The 19,621-nt window shown below is 43.1% G+C and overlaps 1 protein-coding gene across 1 annotated transcript in view; it reads right to left on the reverse strand.

Moving 5' to 3' along the window:
• The window catches only part of Fancd2 (FA complementation group D2), a 63,620-nt gene extending 44,031 nt beyond the window's left edge, over positions 1 to 19,589 (reverse strand). The window contains 13 exon segments of the mRNA XM_032905918.1: positions 262 to 362; positions 767 to 871; positions 2,479 to 2,566; positions 3,644 to 3,768; positions 6,608 to 6,619; positions 6,622 to 6,691; positions 10,054 to 10,106; positions 12,284 to 12,344; positions 12,912 to 13,015; positions 13,141 to 13,208; positions 14,063 to 14,203; positions 17,033 to 17,127; positions 19,534 to 19,589. Of these exon segments, the coding sequence (XP_032761809.1) occupies positions 262 to 362; positions 767 to 871; positions 2,479 to 2,566; positions 3,644 to 3,768; positions 6,608 to 6,619; positions 6,622 to 6,691; positions 10,054 to 10,106; positions 12,284 to 12,344; positions 12,912 to 13,015; positions 13,141 to 13,208; positions 14,063 to 14,203; positions 17,033 to 17,105 (1,001 nt within the window). The 5' untranslated portion in view covers positions 17,106 to 17,127; positions 19,534 to 19,589.
• Between the last annotated feature and the right edge of the window lie 32 nt (positions 19,590 to 19,621).

Here is a 19,621-nt window from a genome sequence, read left to right on the forward strand (position 1 = left end):
CACCATAGATTGTGTGGGTTTGAATGGCTAGGAAAATGTGTTTCCACTACAATACATAGCCACAGACTAAACCTCAATACACACACACACACACACACACACACACACACAAACTTCACAATCCCCGTTGCACTGTATGTGAATATAGCCTTGCTACCAGAACTTGTGGTTTATTATGATCTTATAACTACCCTGCCTTCAGGATGAAAGGAGACTATGATTATGCAAGGAAAGGAATGGCAATTGCAAACCGCTCCATACCTTGCTAGTCCTTTACTTTTCAACTTGCTTTGGGAAGCCTGAATTCGTGACGGCAAGGTAAAATGCTGGACGTTCAACTTCTCCCGCAGCTCAGCAATCACCTAGGGTAAGTCACTGTCAGTCAGATATCCTGCTCACCCTCAGCAGACAGGCACAGCCACTCTCTCACTGGAACCTTAACAACCCCACAACACTGAGGAAAACACCTGACCTGTAACAAAAGGCACGTCAGCAGCCTGCATGAGAACAGTTCAAGTTCTTCAGAATGCCACACCCTAGACCCTAGGTTCACTTGAGCCACAGCCACAGGGCAATAGGAGATGTCAGCCTGCAGCAGCGTATGCTGAGGGACCAACCAGACTGAGCTGTTCTCTCCAACAGCTCTCTGGAGTGATCAGGGTTATCAATTCATCTAGGGCCAGAACACGGCAACTTGAAGGACTTATTTAAATCATTTACCCACGTGTCTTAATGTAAGTAGGCTGGGTAGGAGCTAATAGCGTACCTCTAGTGAAGTGCTGTCTGTCACAGAATGAAGAATGAACTTTACTATCACGGGTAAGTCCTCTAGACGGACAGATGACAGCTTGCCCATCACCAACTGGCGGATCTAAATATAAAAAGTACAAAACTCTTCACTACTCAAACCCAATATAGACTTGGCAGCAAAATTAGAAAATTCATTTTGCTCATTTGATTTTCCTAATGGTAGTTTAGGGGAAAAGTTCTTTTTCCCTAAATTACAAACTTTTACAACTATAAATGTCGGACGTTTCTAACAGACAAGTGATAAACGTCAAACATCTTCAGTCTCCATTCCATTCAGCCTGAGCTCACAACCGCAAATAGGAGCGCTCGCTCCTGCTTCCCTCCCACTGACCCGTGAACTTACTGTGGATTGGGAACAACCCTGGGTTTACGGATGATGGAAAGCTAGCTCTCTTCCAGAATAAAAGTATGTTATTTAGAAGGGAACCAAAGAGGAGTGAAGCAACTGCCGAATAAAAACCAGCTAAATTCCAGAATGCATATACATATATATACATATATGCATATATACGTATATATTTTATATATATACATATATTTTTTTTAAATATTTTTTTGCTTTAGTTGCTTTGGTGAGAAGTGTTCAGGTGCTGGTGTTAGTGAGAGGCTGTGGGAGTTAGCTTTTGCATTTATTTATTTATTTATTTATTTATTTATTTATTTATTTATTACATGTAAATATACTGTAGCTGTCTTCAGACACACCAGAAGAGGGCATCGGATCCCATTACAGACGGTTGTGAGCCACCATGTGGTTGCTGGGAATTGAACTCAGGACCTCTGGAAGAGAGGTCAGGGCTCTTAACCGCTGAGCCATCTCTCCAGCCCCAGAATGCTTATATTTTAAAAGCTACAAAAGAAGTAAAAACATACTGTTGTTTTCCTTGAGGGTTTAGCGTCCCAGGCTGGCCCTGAGCTCCCTATGTGGCTTAGGATGGCCTTGAACTTCCGTTCTCAGCATGGCTGCTTTGGAGACAAGCGCATCTCTGAAGCTCCTAGTAAGCTCCACGAAGTGAGACACCCTATCACCACCACAAAACATTTTTTTTAAAAAGTGGACAGACCTAAAGAACACCTGAGGTTGTGATCGGTGTTCCACGGGTACACATATACACACGCATGCATATATACACGAACATGCACAAGTTTACCACTTAAGAGATGAGAGTGTAATTCAGTGGTGATATGTCTGCCTAGTGTTTGTGGGACCCTGGATTCGATCACCAGCACAGTGAAAAACAAAACAAAACCCAACTAAATTGCACTGCTTAAGCCAAGCCTGGGGAATCACATGTGTTACCCCAGTACTGGGGAGGCCAAGGAAGGAAGATCTTGAGTTTGAGGCCAGTTAGGGCCAAATGGTCAGATCATTTGAATTGAAAGAAAAAAAAAAGAAGGGAAAGAAAAAAAAGGAAGGAAGGACGGATGGAAGGAAGGAAGGAAGGAAAGAAGGAAGGAAGGAAAGAAGGAAGGGGCTGGGTTTTGGCTTAGTATTATAGTATTTATAAGGCCCTGGTTTTTGATCCCCATGATGATGATGTGTGTGTGCATGCGTGTGTGCGTGAGTACAACATAATACTTTAATATTTATGAGCATAGTTTCAAGGTGGTATTTTCTTTCATTGTATATGATTTCTTCCTATTTCTGGAAAGCAGGCTCTTCCCTACCTCAGACAGGAAGTCTGGGTCGAGTCGGAGACTGGAAAAGGCATCCAAGATCGGAACAGTCAGTGAAGTATTCTGCACCAGCAACTCACTGTCAACAAAAAAGGAAAAGCTGAGTAATGGCTGGAACAGAACCAGCAAGACACAACCTGACAAGCTACTCCCTAGAGTGGAGAGGACAGGACATACAGTGACCCCCTGGACCTGCGGTGGATGCTCAAGCCCCTTCTAGGAAACGGCATAGCAATCAGCACATGACCTAGCCATCCACCCACACACTGTCTGTTACTTCAGGGAACTTAGAATACCTGAGGCAATGTAGAAGCCATGCACATAGTTGCCCTGCTGTATTGTTTGGGGAATAATGACCAGAAAAAGTCTGTACGTCAGAGCATGTGCATCTCTATGTAGCTCTGGCTGTCCTGGAACTCACTCTATAGACCAGGCTGGCCTCAAGCTCACAGAGATTTGCCTGAGGTTGACCTTGAACTCCTGATCCTCCTACCTTTATTCCCAAGTGCAGAGATTAAAGGCATTCTCGACCATTGCCCAGATAATTTTTACATTTTGAGGCAGGATTTAGTGTATCCCAGGCTGGCCTCAAACTCACAATGTAGTCAAGAATGACCATGAACTTCTGATCCTCCTGCTTCCACCTTCTGCCATCACAGCTGGTTTATGTAATATTAGGGAATTAACATACTTTGTACATGTCAGGCAAATACCCTTAACAACTGAATCATATACCCAACCACCTTTTGTGTGTGATTTTGAGCCTCATGTACCCCAGACTGGCTATGAACATCCTACAAAACTGAAGAGGAACTCTCAAATGCCTGTGGTGTGTGTGTGTGTGTGTGTGTGTGTGTGTGTGTGTGTGTGTGTGTGTGTGTAGGTATGTACATCTGTGGGTGTGTGCACATGTAGGTGTGGGTGCATGTGTGTGCATACACAAGCATATATGGCCTAATGTGTGCCACCGTGCATATATGGAAGTAAGAGAACAACTTGGCAAGTCAGTTCTATTATATGGGTTCCAGTGTAAAAGTTACATCATCAGGGATGAAAGGCAAGCGCCCTTAGGTAGAGTTACCACATTAGCCCTAAACTTAGCTCTTTTTACACTGCTGTGGAGGCTCCATGAGACAGTCCTGCAGTGTTTGCCCACCTGAGCTCTTTCCCCACATGAGCATGCTGGGAATCCCCTAGGATCTCAGGAAGGCTAGTGATGAAGTCATGTTGTAAGTTCACTGGAGCAACGCTGATCAACTGCATCATCTGGGTTGTGAGGTCCTGCAGGGAGAACATTACTAGAATTATAGCACATTACTCAAAATAAGCACTCCTTATTCATGAAAATACAGACCTGAAATTATCATGTATACATCATGACCAGGACAGACTCAAGTTCAAATTTTAAAGTAAGAGGTAAATGGGAGCTGGGGAGAGTCCACTCAACAATAAAGTGCTTTCAATTTCCAGAACCTAGATAAAAGAAGCCAGGCACATGGGAATGCACTTGTGATCCCAGGTCTGGGGAAGCAAAGACAGGTAGACTCCTGGGGAGCACTGCATAGCCCCCCTATATCAGGCTATTTGGCAAGTCCCAAGCCACTGAAAGACTGTTTCAAAAAAAAAAAAACCTGAATGTTGCCTGAGGAGTAACATCCAAGATTGTTCTCTGATCTTCAGATACCAGCATATACGCACACCCACCATCCATACACACACACACCAACCATACACACAACATACACACACACACACACACAAAACCATCCATACACACACCCACCATCCATACACACACACACCATCCATACACACACATACACACACACAACCATCCATACACACACAGACACACACACACAACCATCCATACACACACCTGCCATCCATACACACACACTATCCATACACACACACACACACACACACACAACCATCCATACACATATACACACACCCCATACACAACCACACACCATCACACACACACACACACCACACCATACACACACCCCATACACATACACACACATACACCATCCATACACACACACACTATCCATACACACACACACTTACACACCCCTGCACCTACTCATGAATATATACCCGTAAAAGATATAAATCCCTCTCCCTAAATTCACATAACATAGTACATTGAAAACATTAAAGTTTAGTCCAGACCCCAATTCCAGTCCTGATGAGACCCTAAAAACACCTGTTTTTCTAAAAAAGATGTAGTTTGAAATGTCTGTCAAAACCTAAAAGAATGGTTCTAAGAACCTCGGAAGTGAAGACAGCCATGGCAGTGTACCCTGACAATCTGAGCACCTGAGAGGCAGAGGCAGGAGGATCAAGGTTCTAGGCAGCCGGAGCTGCACAGCAAGTTCCAGGCTCGCCAGAACTAGATAATAAAACCCTGTAAAAACAAAAACAAAACAAAACAAAACACAAACAAACAACAAGGCTTCTGGAAAGAAGTAAGACTGCAGGCAGTGCCTCAAACAGACTGTTCACCACTGAAACGGTCTTGGCCTATGGATTATGAGAACAGTTTCTTGTCATAACAAGAAATGCTCACTCCTTGTATTACTAAAATTCAGTGAGGTACAACATATTCAATTTTTTGTCCAGTAACCAACACAAAGAAAAACATGAACTTCTATTCAACTGTTCAACTTTACCAATGCACCTACATACATCACATACTTGCAAAAACTACAAATTAAATCATTTATAGTGAAATAAGATGGCCTGGGATCTTATCACTTTTCAGAAGTAAAAAGTAATCTTGAGATTGTGAAACACAAATAAACACCCTTACCTTCTCTGGTTTTGTTTTCATTTTGTTGCTGTTGTTGGAGACAGGGTTTCTACCTTTAGGCCTGGCTGCCCTGCAACTTGCTCTGTAGACAGGGAGTCCTCAGAGGGCTCAGAGGTCCGGAACTCAGAGACCCACCTGCCTCTTCCTCTCAAGTGCTGAGAGTAAGCCTGTGCACCATGCCTAGTTCTTATCAACATTTTAAAGAAGATTTATTTATTTTACACTTTGTGGGGTATGTTCTGTTTGCATGCCTGTTTGTGTGCATGTTTGCATCATGGTTATCTTTGCTGGATCCCCCGGAATTCAGGTTACAGATAGTTGCCAACCACCATGTCGGTGCTGGGAACTGAACTGGGGTTTTCTACAAGACCAACAAGTGCTAGTAATGTCTGGGCCATCTCTCTAGTCCAGTGGTTCTCAACCTTCCCAATTCTGCAAACCTTTAATACAGTTCTTCATGTTGTGGTGACTCTCAACCATCAATTATTTTCATTACTACTTCATAACGGTAATTGTGCTGTTATGAATTATAATGTAAATATCTGATATTTCTGATAGTCTTAAGTGACCCCTGTGAGGGGTCATCCAACTACCAAAAGGTCCATAGCCCACAGGTTAAAACACACTGCTCTAGCCCCTTCCCAAATATTTAACATATAATAAACAATACTTAATGCTTATACTTAAGGAAGATTCCGTCTTTAAAAATTACTTATTAATGCATGTACTCTGTATAAATGGGGCCTGTGCCTGCCAGAGGACAGCTCTGACTTTTATGTGGGTTCCAGGGATCAAATCAGGCCTTCACACAGCAAGCACTTTAACCTCCGAGCTAATCCACCAGCCCTTTGACAAATCAGAAGAGTCTCTCTATGGCTGCTCTTCAGGCTTCCCATCTTCCTGCCTCATCCCTAAGTGCTGGAATTACAGGCATGCACCACTTCACGCACCCTAAGCTTCTTTGTAAATAAATGTTTTAAAGAGACAAATACTCAGAATTCGCAAAAAAGGTTTGGTCAGTGTAGCCCAGGCTGACTCATGTTGACCTCCATCTTCTTGTCTCTGCCCTCTAAATGCTCAGATCACTGGCATTTACCACCATCCCTGACGAGAAACTTCTGTTTGTTTTCAAGACAGGGTCTCCCTACGTAGACATGGAACTCACTCTGTAGACCAGGCTGGCCTTGAACTCTCAGAGATCAGCCTGCCCCTGCCGCCCCAGTGCTGGGATTACAGGCGCGCACCACCTGCCCAGCTGCACAACACTGTTTAAGTGAGCAGAGCCAAGACACCCACCTTGCTGTCCACATTCCCATTCTATCCAGCCACTTTAGCTGACTGACGATGAGTCGGGGCATGCTGATCCCATCTCTGCTCTCGCTGAAATGCCAATGAGAAGGGACTCAGTCTCCCTCACTCCATCCCTCTCCCCATGTCAATTTTTTTCTTTGCTTGGTTCTAGGGGACTCACACAATGAACAGGTATTCTCCTATAAGCTGCATTACCAACTCTTGACTACAAAACAGAAAACTTTAATACCATACAGAATACTTCAGCCAGTCAGGTAAAACTACTAACTGTGTAGTTACTAGTTATGGGGTACAATGCTAAACTCAAATGTGATTATTAAAAACAGAGGGGCTGGAAAGACAACTTAGCAGTTAAGAGCACTGGCTACGGGGTTGGGGATTTAGCTCAGTGGTAGAGCGCTTGCCTAGGAAGCGCAAGGCCCTGGGTTCGGTCCCCAGCTCCAGGAAAAAAAAAAAAAAAAAAAAAAAAAAAGAGCACTGGCTACTCTTCTAAATGATCCAGATTCAATTCCTAGCACATAGACACTCAAACCATCTGTTAACTCCAGTCCCAGAGGATCTGGTGCCCTCTTCTGGCCTCCGCAGGTACCAGGCATGCATGTGGGTCACAGACATACACGCAGGCAAAATAACCAAACCCATAAAATAAACTAATAAATAACCCAGACATGCGTATGTACTGTGGAAAAGATGACTGGGAGAAAATGTCAAGTATTAACGGTGGCTGTGGTGGTTTAAATGACAATGGCCCCCATAGGCATATATATTTGAAAGCTCGGTCCCCAGTTGGTAGAACTGTTTGGGAAGGCTTAGGTTTGCTCTTGTTAGAGGAGGTATCATGGAGTGGGCTTTGAGATTTCACAAGTCTGCCATTCTCAGTTAGCTCTCCTCTCTGCCTCCAACCTTCTGAGAAGGATGCAAGCTCTCAGCTACTGCTCTAACACCCTGCCTGCCTATCAGCTGCCGTGCTCCCCGCCATGACAGTTATGGGTACATCCCTATCTCTGAAACTGTTAAGTCACAAAATAAACTCTTCAATAAGTTGCCTTGGTAATAGTGCTTTGTTATGAAAAAAATCACTAAAAATAGTGGCTACAGCTAGGGAGAAGAGAAAAGAGGGATCATACTTATCTCTTACAAACAATGTGAGAGACTGGAGGGTATGGCTCAATGGTTAGAGCACTTGTTGGTCTTCCAGAGGGCTTGGATTGATTCCCAGGAGCCACATGGAGGCTTACAACCAATTATACCTCCATTTCAGGGGACAGAATGCACTCTTCTGGCCTCCCTGGGCACCAGGAACTTCATAGTGCACAGGCATTTATGAAGGTAAAGAACCATACACATAAAATAAAACACTGTTGGAGGTGGTGGCACAAGCCTTTAATCCCAGAACTTGAGAGGCAAAGACAGAACTCTCTGTGAGTTCAAGGCCAGCCTGGTCTACAAAGTGAGTTCCAGAACAGCTAGGGCCTCAAGGAGAAACCCTGTCTAGAAAAACCAAAATAAATAAATAGTTAATAGATCTAGCAGACATGGTGACACAGCACATGACACACCTGTAACCTTAGCACTTGGGAGGTAGAAGCAGACTCTGCGTTCAAGATCAGCCTGGACCTTATGGCAACTTGTAGGCCAGTGTGGGCTACATATGACTCTCTCAAACAAACAAAAAATAAATAGGTAAATTCAAAGTTCCTAAACTTCCAATAAAAAAAAAAAGAAATGTGTCGTTGGGATTTAGCTCAGTGGTAGAGCGCTTGCCTAGCAAGCACAAGGCCCTAGGTGGTCCCCCAGCTCGAAAAAAAAAAAAGGAAAAAAAAGAAAAAAAAAAAAATGTGGTTTTTGTTTTGTTTTTTAAACATAGATTCACTATGTAGCTCTGGCCAGCTTTGAACACATGGAGATCCAGCTGCCTCTGCCGCTGCCTCTCAAATGCTGGGACTGAAAAGTGTTTGGGTTTTTTTTTTAAATTACTTTGAGATAGGGTCTCAGAGCATAGCCCAGACTGGCCTGGAACTCACTATGTATCTGGGGATGCTTCTGAATCCTTCGACATCCTGCCTCCTTTTCCTACGTATTGGGATTATAAGCATGAGCCACCATGTCTGGCAACCAGACCTAACTCCAAGGTTTTGAACCATACAACCTAACTGCTTCTCACAATGATTGGTTTATGCTCATTTACAAGAAATGCCAGTAACTGTCCATTATATTTAACAAAGGCTCTTTGGGTGTAGGGAAAACTCACTCAATATTTTATCCTTTTATTTTCCCTTCTTTCTTTCTTTTTGGAGGCAGGTCTTCTGTGTCTTGGGCTGAACTCAAACATTCTGTGTAACTGAGGATGACTTTATCACTAGAGTGTTCAAGTTTATGTTCTCACTGGAACCAACACAGGACTTCAGGTTAGACAAGGATCCTACCAACTAGGCTGCACGCCCAGTATTTGAGTGCTCTACCTACATGTATACCTGTGTGCCAGAAGAGGGCATCAGATCCCATTACAGATGGTTGTGAGCCACCATGTGGTTGCTAAGGATTGAACTCAGGACCTCTGGAAGAACAGTCAGTCCTCTCACCGCTAAGCCATCTCTCTCCAGCCCCACCCCAGTCTGGTTTTTCTGATTTGTTTTGTTTTGTTTTGTTTTCATTTTTTTTTGTTTTTTTTTTTAAGATTTATTTGCATTGAATTTTTTAAATTAATTAAATTAAATCATTGTCTTTATTTGTTTTGTTTTTCCAGACAGGGTTTCTTTGTATAGCCCTGGTGTCGTGGAACTCATTCTGTAGACCAAGCTGGCCTGAAACTCAGAGATCCACATGCATCTGCCTCCCTAGTTCTGGGATTAAAGGCAAGTGCTACCACACTCAGACCTATTTTTTTAATTTTACATTTCTGCCTTTGCTAATGAAATTGAACACTTAAATATCTGATGTTGCTATACTTGAGATTTTATATGTCACTTTTAATCAGGCTGGTCTTTATCCTTCCTGACATAGTTGGTTTTTTAAAAATATTTATTTATTATTTTATGTATATGGGTGTTTTATCTGCATTGGTGTCTGAGAATTCACCTCCAGTATTCTCCAAGAGCAGCCTGTGCTCTTCACCACTGAGCCATCTCTCCAGCCCCCGACACAACAGAAACACACTTCAGAATAAAAAGCAAAGGCTGACAACCGGCTCCCTCCTAGGAAAGAGCCACTACTGGCAGAGTGTTCTGTAATCTTCTAGAAGAGCGAGCCTACATACAAGCACGTGTGATATTTATTTTAACAATGATTTAGTATTTATGAAGTAATGGAAGAAATGTTATCCCTCACTCTGGAATCTGACATGTTAAACACGACCATAGGGCGTTTCAGAAGAGACGTTCCAGGGAGTCCAAAAGCACTGAAACTCAAGGTGTCAGAACAATTCCACTTACCTTTCAAAAAGAAACTGTGGCACTTTTTCAAATAGCATTTTGATAATGGCAGGCTAAAGGAGAAAACATGCAGAGTCAGGAGATGGTATTGAAATATACAACAGAAATACCTTAGTTACCAGGTCGAAATGGCAAGCAGCAGGCCAGGGGCTTGCGTCCTCAGGCCAGGGGCTGCGTGGTACTCTAAAAAGGTACTGCAGTGCTGAAGAGCTCAGCATGCTGGGCTTAGTGGGGATGATCCCCACAGGATGGCGGTGTGAAGGAAGACACAAGAAGGCTTCCTGAGAGGCTTACAATGTGTGTCTGAGAGGACTGGACAAAATACAAAGTGGGCAAACTCTACTGTCATTCACTTCTGGGAAAAAAGAAAGCAGAGGTAACCATGGAGTTGTGATTTGTGGATATACCTGTTCGCAATGTGTTTTTATGAAACTAGTTAAGCCTGAGAATTATTTGATCAGTAGATGGCCTCCTTTAGTATCTATAATAATAATCATTAAATGAAGATGTGCAATTAGTTATGTTTCTTCCACCAAAGCTCTTGAGGAAACATTTTAATATAACTGATATCTTCTAAGAATATTCACACAGATAATGTCAGTATTTTAATATAAATGCTTGAATATAAATATGCCCATAATTTGCCTTCCCAAATACCAAGGAAAATTAATCAGATACTAAAAATACTATTAAATATGGTAACTCTTAGTCTATGAAAGGTAGATTTTAAAAGATTATGTTTTCATAATAAGGAGGTCTACTCCAGATAAAAAATGAAGGTCTCTGATATGAGTTAACTAAATTACAGTCAAGATTTCCAAAGAAAAATACGAGATAAAAAATTATATGAAGAAGAAACTGAGAAAGAGGAAAAGGGGGGGTGGGAAAGATCCGTTTCTCTCTACAGCTCTGTTCAATCTGACACATTACAACAAGTAGGATGTCATACAGGTGTAGGCAGGTACAAGATAGAATGAGGCCTGTCACTGGGCAGGAAGGAAGGATGGATGGGAGAAAAGATTTACAGAGAGGAGGAGACTGAAGGAGGCAGGAGAAGCAGCAGAGAGAACATGGAGGCTGGTGATGTTAAGATTCCTCTCTGCACATTTACAGGTTGTTATGAATATTCTTAAGGGATGGATGTGTACCAGGCTTTGTATGTGTAGGTGGGCAATTATATCTTATCAATTAGATCAGAGGTTATTGTGCTGTGCTCTTTCATGTGGCCATTTAAGTTAAAGAGAGTATGTGGTGGCTGGAGACACTGGGCTGCCATGGAATTGGGATGTGTATTTCTGGCATGATGGCAACCTGCCTTGGGAACTGGATGGGTAGAGAGATTGTTGCCAGGCTCAGAGAGAAGTCATCAGCAGTGTAATATGGGATGGAGCAGAGTGGGTGAGACGCTTTGCTGACTGAGATGATGATATCTACCAGATATCTTGGGGCACTACGGTGTCGGATCTAGTGCAGGGTAAAAGACCCCATTTTTTTTTTTTTTTATAATTTTACAGCAACAACAATATGTCAATGTCCTGGCTGGACAGAAGGCCCAGTGGTTAAGACTCCGCCCTGATCTTCCAGAGGACTCAAGTCCGAGTCCCAGAACCCATATCCTCTGGTTCACACCTGCCTTTAACTTCAGATCCAGTGCTCCAACACCTCTGGCCTCTGCAGGCACCTTCACCACCATCACATACACACCCCACTCCTGCCACGCAGACACCAACTTTTTAAAGGAAGTGAGAGAGAAGAGTGAAGTAAAGAGCAAACCCACGTTACTTAGTGACAGTGCAGATGGAAACTCAGCAGAGAGTACACAATTCTCAGAGCACACGGCATGGAGCTGGAAGAGGAATCGGGACTGGTAACATGGTTCAGCTGTTAAGAGTGTGTACTGTTCTTAGAGAACCCAAGTCTGGTTTCCACAACTCATATTTGGAAGTTGAAAACCATGACTCCAGCTCCAGGAGATCTGATGCCTCTGGCCTCTGCATGCACCAGCATCCTTGAACCAATTTACAATATGTTTTTAAATAAACCAGAATCATATGCTGAAGAAATGAAGGACTACCAGATCGACTAGCCTAGTAACAAGTCAAAGGCACAGGCGCTACTCAGACTCCTCTCATCAAGCGCTGTACAGAGCTGTTGCCAACTAAAATTCACCCACTCTGTTAGTTACCCAACTCACATCCGTCACGCTCTCAGGAAAGGGCTGCAGCCTCACCTGCAAAATGTCAATCCCCAGAAGAAGCTTGATCAGACTCTTGGAGTAAAATGTGCCCATGCTGTAAAACAGAGAGGTGTTTGGCTCCTGTTTTGTTCATTTTGTTTTAATGTTTGACTCTCTTTCCTACATAAAATTGGTTAAATATACAATCCCTCAAGATCATCTTAAAGCTAGGCTAGAAAGCAGAGGCCTTTAGTCTCTGCACTCAGAGGAGGAAACAGCAGGCAGCCCTCTATGAGTTTAAGGATAGTCTGGTCTGCCTAGGGAGTTCTAGTATAGGCAGGACTGCATGATTAAGACCATGCTTCTAGACAGACAGACAGACAGACAAAGTATAGTCTTATTAGAAAAAAACATATGACCATGAGAAGGCAGCTCTTGGTAAGGGAGACACAGAGATGTGAATTCTTAATTACTACAGGTAAGACATATTTCATAAAACATTGTAGTTCTTCACCATGTAGCCTCAAATTAAATTAATTAGTTTTAAAGTTACATTTAAACTCTTGAGTAAAAAAGCGTTATAAATCAAAAGCAAAATTGTAAGACAAAGAAAACTGCATTTCCCGTGTCCAGTCCAGTTACTGCCAGACTGAACTTCTGGAAGGCAGCTTCTTCCCCACACCTGGCTTCCTCATCCTGTAGGCGCTCACAAGACAGCAGGCAGTTCCTGAGACTGTCACTGTCCTCAGTGTAGGACTCCAGGCCATTAACAAATTCTTCTATTACCTAAATAAGGTGATAGAGACAACAGAAGGTAAGGTCTGTGGTAATGTTTGTTACCAGCCACTCAGCTGTGTGCCAGGGTCTCAGCCCTCATTCCCTGCACTCCTAGCCCCACAGAAAGTACATACTTTGGGATAAGAAGGATGCTTCCTCAAGGCCTGAAAGAGCTTCCTTTGGAAGATTATCTGATCCACACCTGTGAGGAAGGAAAACCAGCTTCTCAGCATGATGTGTAATGTCTACTACAGCCTCCTTCCCTAAAGACAGGCTTAGATCTGTGATGCCACTAGGAATAGTTTTTTCTTCCTCTTTCCTTAAAAGCATTGTGCGTGTGTGTGTGTGTGTGTGTGTGTGTGTGTGTGTGTGTGTGTACACTATTTTCATGTGAAAGTCTATGCAGAGGCTCTGGCCAGGAAGGAGAGTTAGAGACACCTAGTGTGGCTGCTGGGAATCGAAGTCTGTTCTCTGAGAACAGTATAAACAGTATGTAACTTAACCACTAAGCCATCTCTACATCCCTACTAAGAATAATTTCAGCCAAAACTTCTATACCTAGAGTAAAACACTTACTGTAGATGTTAAGATATCAAGTGTAGTTATACTAATCACCCATCTTATTTGTAGATATAAAGATAACCTATCTTAGTAAAACAAAAAAGTATCTATGCCCTAGAAACATGTCTCTAGCCTTATATGGCTTGCCATATTTTCTTCTGATAGGGATCTACTTGCTTCCTGAGTATCTACATACAGGGTGTGTAGTGTGTGTGTGTGTGTGTGTGTGTGTGTGTGTGTGTGTGTCACAAAGGACGACTAATAGTATACTAGTTTCTAGAAAAGGAATTAGAGGTAACTGATGTAAGATGTTATTTATCAAGCCTTAAAACAATAAGATTATGACCGTAAGCACATTCTCTAGAGCAATCTCACTCTTCTCTCAGGACAGAGGCCTTCCTTCCTTCCTTCCCTACTCTCTGTCAGCCTCTCTATTGTGGAGCCATGGTCTGGTCCTGAGCTTTCACTAAACCAAATTCATATTTTGAACTTTACCTAGCTGATTTTGGTTGTCTCCAGTTTTCAGAGTGAGTCCTGACGCCTTAAGAAGCCTTACAAAGACACTGCCATTTTCTTCAACTTCATGAGAACCACAAGACTTCTTTGCCAACTTGGAAAGGGGTTGCTTCATGATTTCTGGAAAAACAAACACAAAACCTCTAAAAATATGACCACAAAAATAAGAAGAGTGCAAAAGTTAAAACACAAACCTAGGACTAAATGTTCTGAAAGGCAATCTGAGGTGTTCCTGAAGAATCACACTAATTGACTCTGTAGTAAAATGAACTATCCTCCGTGGTGGTCAGCAACAGTGGCTTCCCCACAAATAAACAGTCAGCCAAATAAAATAACATTCATTCGGTGAGTTTTCAGTAGGGAATACAAAGTGTTCCACTTGACCAAAAGTGACCACGGAAGCACTTCCACCGAAAGTGTCAAGTAGTGCACGCCTCTCCAGCGCACTGCCGTCACTGAGACGCTTATTACAACGCACAGTCTGCACTGCACGCCAAAGCTCAGGGAAAGCCCTGAGAACGCTCCCGAGATTCTGATGTTTTGACAAATTCTGGTAACAATCCTGATTTATGCCAAATTTGAGAACTGATGATCTGTCCATAACAGAACCAGACAGAACAGAGCAGGCTCTGCACGTCTTTCAGGACAAAACTCAGGCTGGTTTCATCAATGCATAAGGCACAACTACAAAACAAACAAAACAGGGACCTGAATCTGAAGAGGAAACCTACTTTTCTCCTTCCATGATGTAATTCTGACTCTTTTTCTACTTAATCAAAATCAGAATGAGAAACTCCGTTTGCTCCTTACTCATTAGGAGCACAAGGCCCCCAAGTTCCTCCACAGACTTTACTCTCTCCTTTCCTTGTACTGTGGGTGGAACTTAGGTTTGCTGGGTAAGCACTCTACCAACTGAGGCAGATCTCCAGCCCCTCAGCATACACCGGAAGTGTTTCTCTTTCGGTGATGGCATTTGCAAAGGATGAGGTTTCTACTTACCCATTTTCTGCTGTTCTGATTTTGTTTTGCGACAACGTTTCACTATGCAGCCCTGCTAACCAGGAACTCACTACACAGACCACACTGGCCTGGAACACAGAGAGACAGGTCTCCCTTTGCTTCTTGAATGTTCCAATTAGAAGTTTGTGCCAACATGCCTGACGTGTTTACTTATTTTCTAAATTACTTTTTCAGTTTCACTTTACTGAGAGACTTCTAGACGTGAAGGTAGAATTTCTTCCTCTAAACCAAGCTTGTCCTGCTTGGTTTCCAGTGTAGGCCTGTAATCCCAGCTATTCTGGAGAATAACACAAACAGATAGAAATTTCAAAGTATTTGGGCTACAAGATTCAGTTCAAGGCCAGAGTAGGCAATTTACTGGCAAAAATATAAAGCAAAAGGGGGCTAGGACAGAAGCTCAATGGTAGAGCACTGGCCTTAGGTTCAAGCCCTAGTACTGAAGAAGGAAAAGGAGTGTCAACTCTGAGTGTGAATAATTCTGAATATTGCTCAACAGGATCTTGATGGAAGCTAGCAGACAGGAAGGAAAGGTGTGATGGCCTTTACTGTAACCCAGTACTTAGGAAGAAAGTTTGAAGTCATGGGCTACATGAGACGCTTTTTGAAAAACAAAACCTACCATGAAGGCTCTCAAACAAATTCAAAATGCAATCTGGAACTGCTTTGGTATTTGTGCATTCGTGCATGTGTGTGTAGACCAGAGGGCAACATCAAGTATTCCTCTGAAGGAATCCAACTGGATTTAAACAAAGACAATTTCTTCCTTAGCTGTCTGTGTGTGTCTAAAACGTGTAGACACATACGATAAGGCATGAGGATGAGGTCAGAGGGCAGCTGTAGAGTACATTCTCTCCTTCCTAAACTCAGGCCGCCGGACCTGCCCAGCAAATGCCTTTCCCAGGTGAGCAACTGAGGCATCCTCACCTTGATTTCTGAGACAAAGTCTTTCACTGAGGCTCACAAAGTACACTAGGCTGACTGACCAGCAAGCCATAGGAATCCTGCGGACTCCACCTCCTCACCACTGGAACTCCAATACAGCATTTCTGCAGTGGTTCTGACACTCAAGTGCAGGTCTGACACTCGAGTCCTCACGCTTCCCTGACTGTGCCATCCCGCAGCCCCCTTTCAGAACTCTTAGCATCTTTGTTAACTGAATTCTCACTCTTTCTTTGCTTGTGGCTTGCTTGTTTTGATATAACTTACCTTTATCTATCACTACCATAGCATTTACATGTAACATTTTTTAGGAATAAAAGGAGACAAGTTACTACTTTTTTCCTTTTCTGTTTTTTGTTTTGGAGACAGGGTCTCTCTATGTAGTTCTAACTATCCTGGGGCTCACTATATAGACCAGGCTGGCCTCAAACACACAGCGATCCTACTCCTTCTGTTTCCCAACTGCTGGGATTAAAGGCGTATCTCTCCACACCCAGACCACTTTCTTTTCTTACTTTTGTGTTCTAGGATATAGATAATATTGATAGTGTATAATTTTTATTTCTATTTTATGTGTATGATTGTTTGCCTGCCTGAACCTAAATTTATCACACGAATGTACAGTGTCTTCTAAGGCCAGAAGAGGGCGCTGAATTCCCTGGAACTAAAGTTAAAGATGATTGTGGGGTGTCACGTGGGAGCTGGAACTCAAACCTGGGTCCCCTGCAAGAGCAGAGAGTACTCTTAACCTCTGTGTCATCCACCCAGCTTCTATAATAATTATTTTTATGAAGGTGGAGAGTGAAGTCCAGAAGTTGTCCAAAACCCCCACGTGGCATTTGAGATAGAAACTCAATCCTTGATCTCCTAGGCTCTGTGTTCTCACCACTAATCCTTAACAGGTGTCAGCACTTGAAAAGTAGGAGTGTTGGATCTTTTCCTGTCTCACATCTGTGATTGACATATAACAATGAAAGGGTAGATACTTACTGGAGGCATCTTCTGCCAGGGTTTCTTTATCCCCAGAATCTAACCGACTTCTTTTGGAAACCATTTTGACCATGTCTTCTGCACTTATATTAGTTAAAAAAAAAAAAAAAAAAAAAAAAAAAAAAAAAAAAAAATCCGGGAGTTGGAAATTTAGCTCAGTAGATACACTGCCTACCTCAAACGCCAAAAGAACTAGCATAATCAGACACTGGAAATCATTCTAAAACTGCCCTGCCTATAAGCAGAGGGTTTGAATCTTCACGTTAACACTGTCTAAACGCAAGTGCTGAGCACATTTCAACTCCTACAGCTGGCCGTTATCTCTTCAAGACTTAGCGATCGAGTTGCTCCTTTCACCGGGCTACTTCTCTGTTGCTAAAGGAGAAAGCCCAAAGCTCTTCATCTGAGACTCGAGACCAAGCTAAGCTCGTCCACCTGCTAACTGGTCACTTTAGTACTGTGTCAGGGATGGTGCTAAGGACTGCAGGTACAAGACAAACATTAAACACTGCAAACAAGACAGACGTCACTCCAGCTCCCAGGAAGTGTACAGCATTACAAGGTCTTAACGAACTGAACTATGTTTGAGTGACTGCAACCTAAGAAAAGCCCGGGGATCCAGTGAGAGCAGTTATTCTACTCGTAGGTGGGGGTGGTGAAGAAAATCAGGGACAATTTCCCTGAACACGTTTCCTTTTCAACACCAGTAGCCTTGTGCATGCTGGCAAGAGCTCTCCCCAGAGATAATAATTTTTATTTTTTAAAATATTTGAGTTGGGTTGGGGATTTGCTCAAGTGGTGGCGCTTGCCTAGGAAGCGCAAGGCCCTGAGTTGGGTCCCAGCTCCAAAAAAAAGAACCAAAAAAAAAAAAATTTGAGTTCTAGGTGTCTGAGTATTTGCCTGTGCATAGGACTGTGGACGTGTGCACACCCACCCCAATGCCCACATAGGCCAGAAGAGATTATTGGACCCCCAAGAAGTGAACTTACAGAAGTCATGAGTCACTGTGTGGGTGTTGGAAGCAAGTCGAGGTCCTCCACAGAGCAGCAAGTGTCCTTAAGCACTGAGCTATTTTCCTGGTGCCTATTTATTTTATTTATTTTTTTTTTTTGGTTCTTTTTTTTCCGGAGCTGGGGACCGAACCCAGGGCCTTGCGCTTCCTAGGCAAGCGCTCTACCACTGAGCTAAATCCCCAACCCCCCTATTTATTTTTAAGACAGGAGTTCACCCTGTAAATTGGACTGGCTGGTCTACATAGTTACCAGTTACATTCCAGCCCAGCTACAGATATACAGTGAGACCCTATCCCAATAACAAACAACCCTGTCTTAAATGCTGTCATTATAATCCACATAGTTCTCACATGCTAACTTGAGAAACATCCCATTATTACTCTCCTAACCAGGGGAAGGGCTGAGGTTCTAACTTTAGGAAGACTGGTTCCAGAATCTGACTCCTTGTTTTGTGCATTTACTTTTTGTTCTTAGAAAGAGCCTCATGTAGGCCAGAATCTGTGCTTTTTGTAGTGTCTTGTGTAGCTGTCTGGTCTGGAACTCATAAGAGCCAATGGTGACTATCACATGGTCTTCCTGCCTCCACCTCCTGAAAGCTAGGACTTTGGGCTATTATTATTATCATTGTTTTTTGTTTTGTTTGTTTGTTTTGAGACAAGGTTTCTCTCACTCTGAAGACCTGGCTGACCTTGAACTCAGAGATCCACCTGCCTCTGCCTCTCAAATACTGGGACTAAAGACTAAAGGCACTGACATCACCACCCAACTTCTCTCTCTTTCTCCTCCCCTCCCCACCTCTCAGATGTATTACTTTACTGTGTATACAATGTTCTGCCTACACATCAGAAGAGGGCACCTGATCTCACTGTGGATGGTTGTGAGCCACCATGTGATTAAGGGGAATTGAACTCAGGACCTTAAGAAGAGCAGCCAGTGCTCTTAACCTCCGAACCATCTCTCTAGATTATGGCAATGGTTTCTATTAAGAATTAACGTTCCGTGGTTGGGGATTTAGCTCAGTGGTAGAGCGCTTGCCTAGCAAGCGCAAGGCCCTGGGTTCGGTCCCCAGCTCCGAAAAAAAAAAAAGAATTAATGTTCCAGGACTGAAGGGACAGCTTCGGTATTAAGAGTGTTTACTGCTCTTGCAGAGGACCCAGGTTCAGCTCCCACTCAAACAAGCGGCTCAAAACTGTCTGTAACTCCAGTTCTAGGGGATCCTGCGCCTCTTCGGGTTCCTATATGCATGTGGTGCACATAAACACAGGAGATCAACTCATACATACACACTAAATAAGCCTTAACCAAAAAAAGCCTTAAAAACTAAAAACAGGTTAAAATTTCTTATTATGCTATGTTTCTTATTCTGCGTTACCTACAACATGCAATCACTGACAGTCATTGTTCAGAGGGAAATACTGAAGCAAGACAGGACCGTCTGACTTCGGAGAGACAACATCTCGACCCCAGGAAAGCCTAAAAAGCCACTAACCTGGGGGTCGCCAGTTGCTTCCCTTCGTTTTCGACTTTCCCGCTTGTCGGACGCCGTTCTGACGTCATCAAGGCCACGCCGTGCCGT

This window comes from Rattus rattus, chromosome 6 (assembly GCF_011064425.1).
Source record: "Rattus rattus isolate New Zealand chromosome 6, Rrattus_CSIRO_v1, whole genome shotgun sequence".
In the NCBI taxonomy this organism is placed as follows: Eukaryota; Metazoa; Chordata; class Mammalia; order Rodentia; family Muridae; genus Rattus; species Rattus rattus.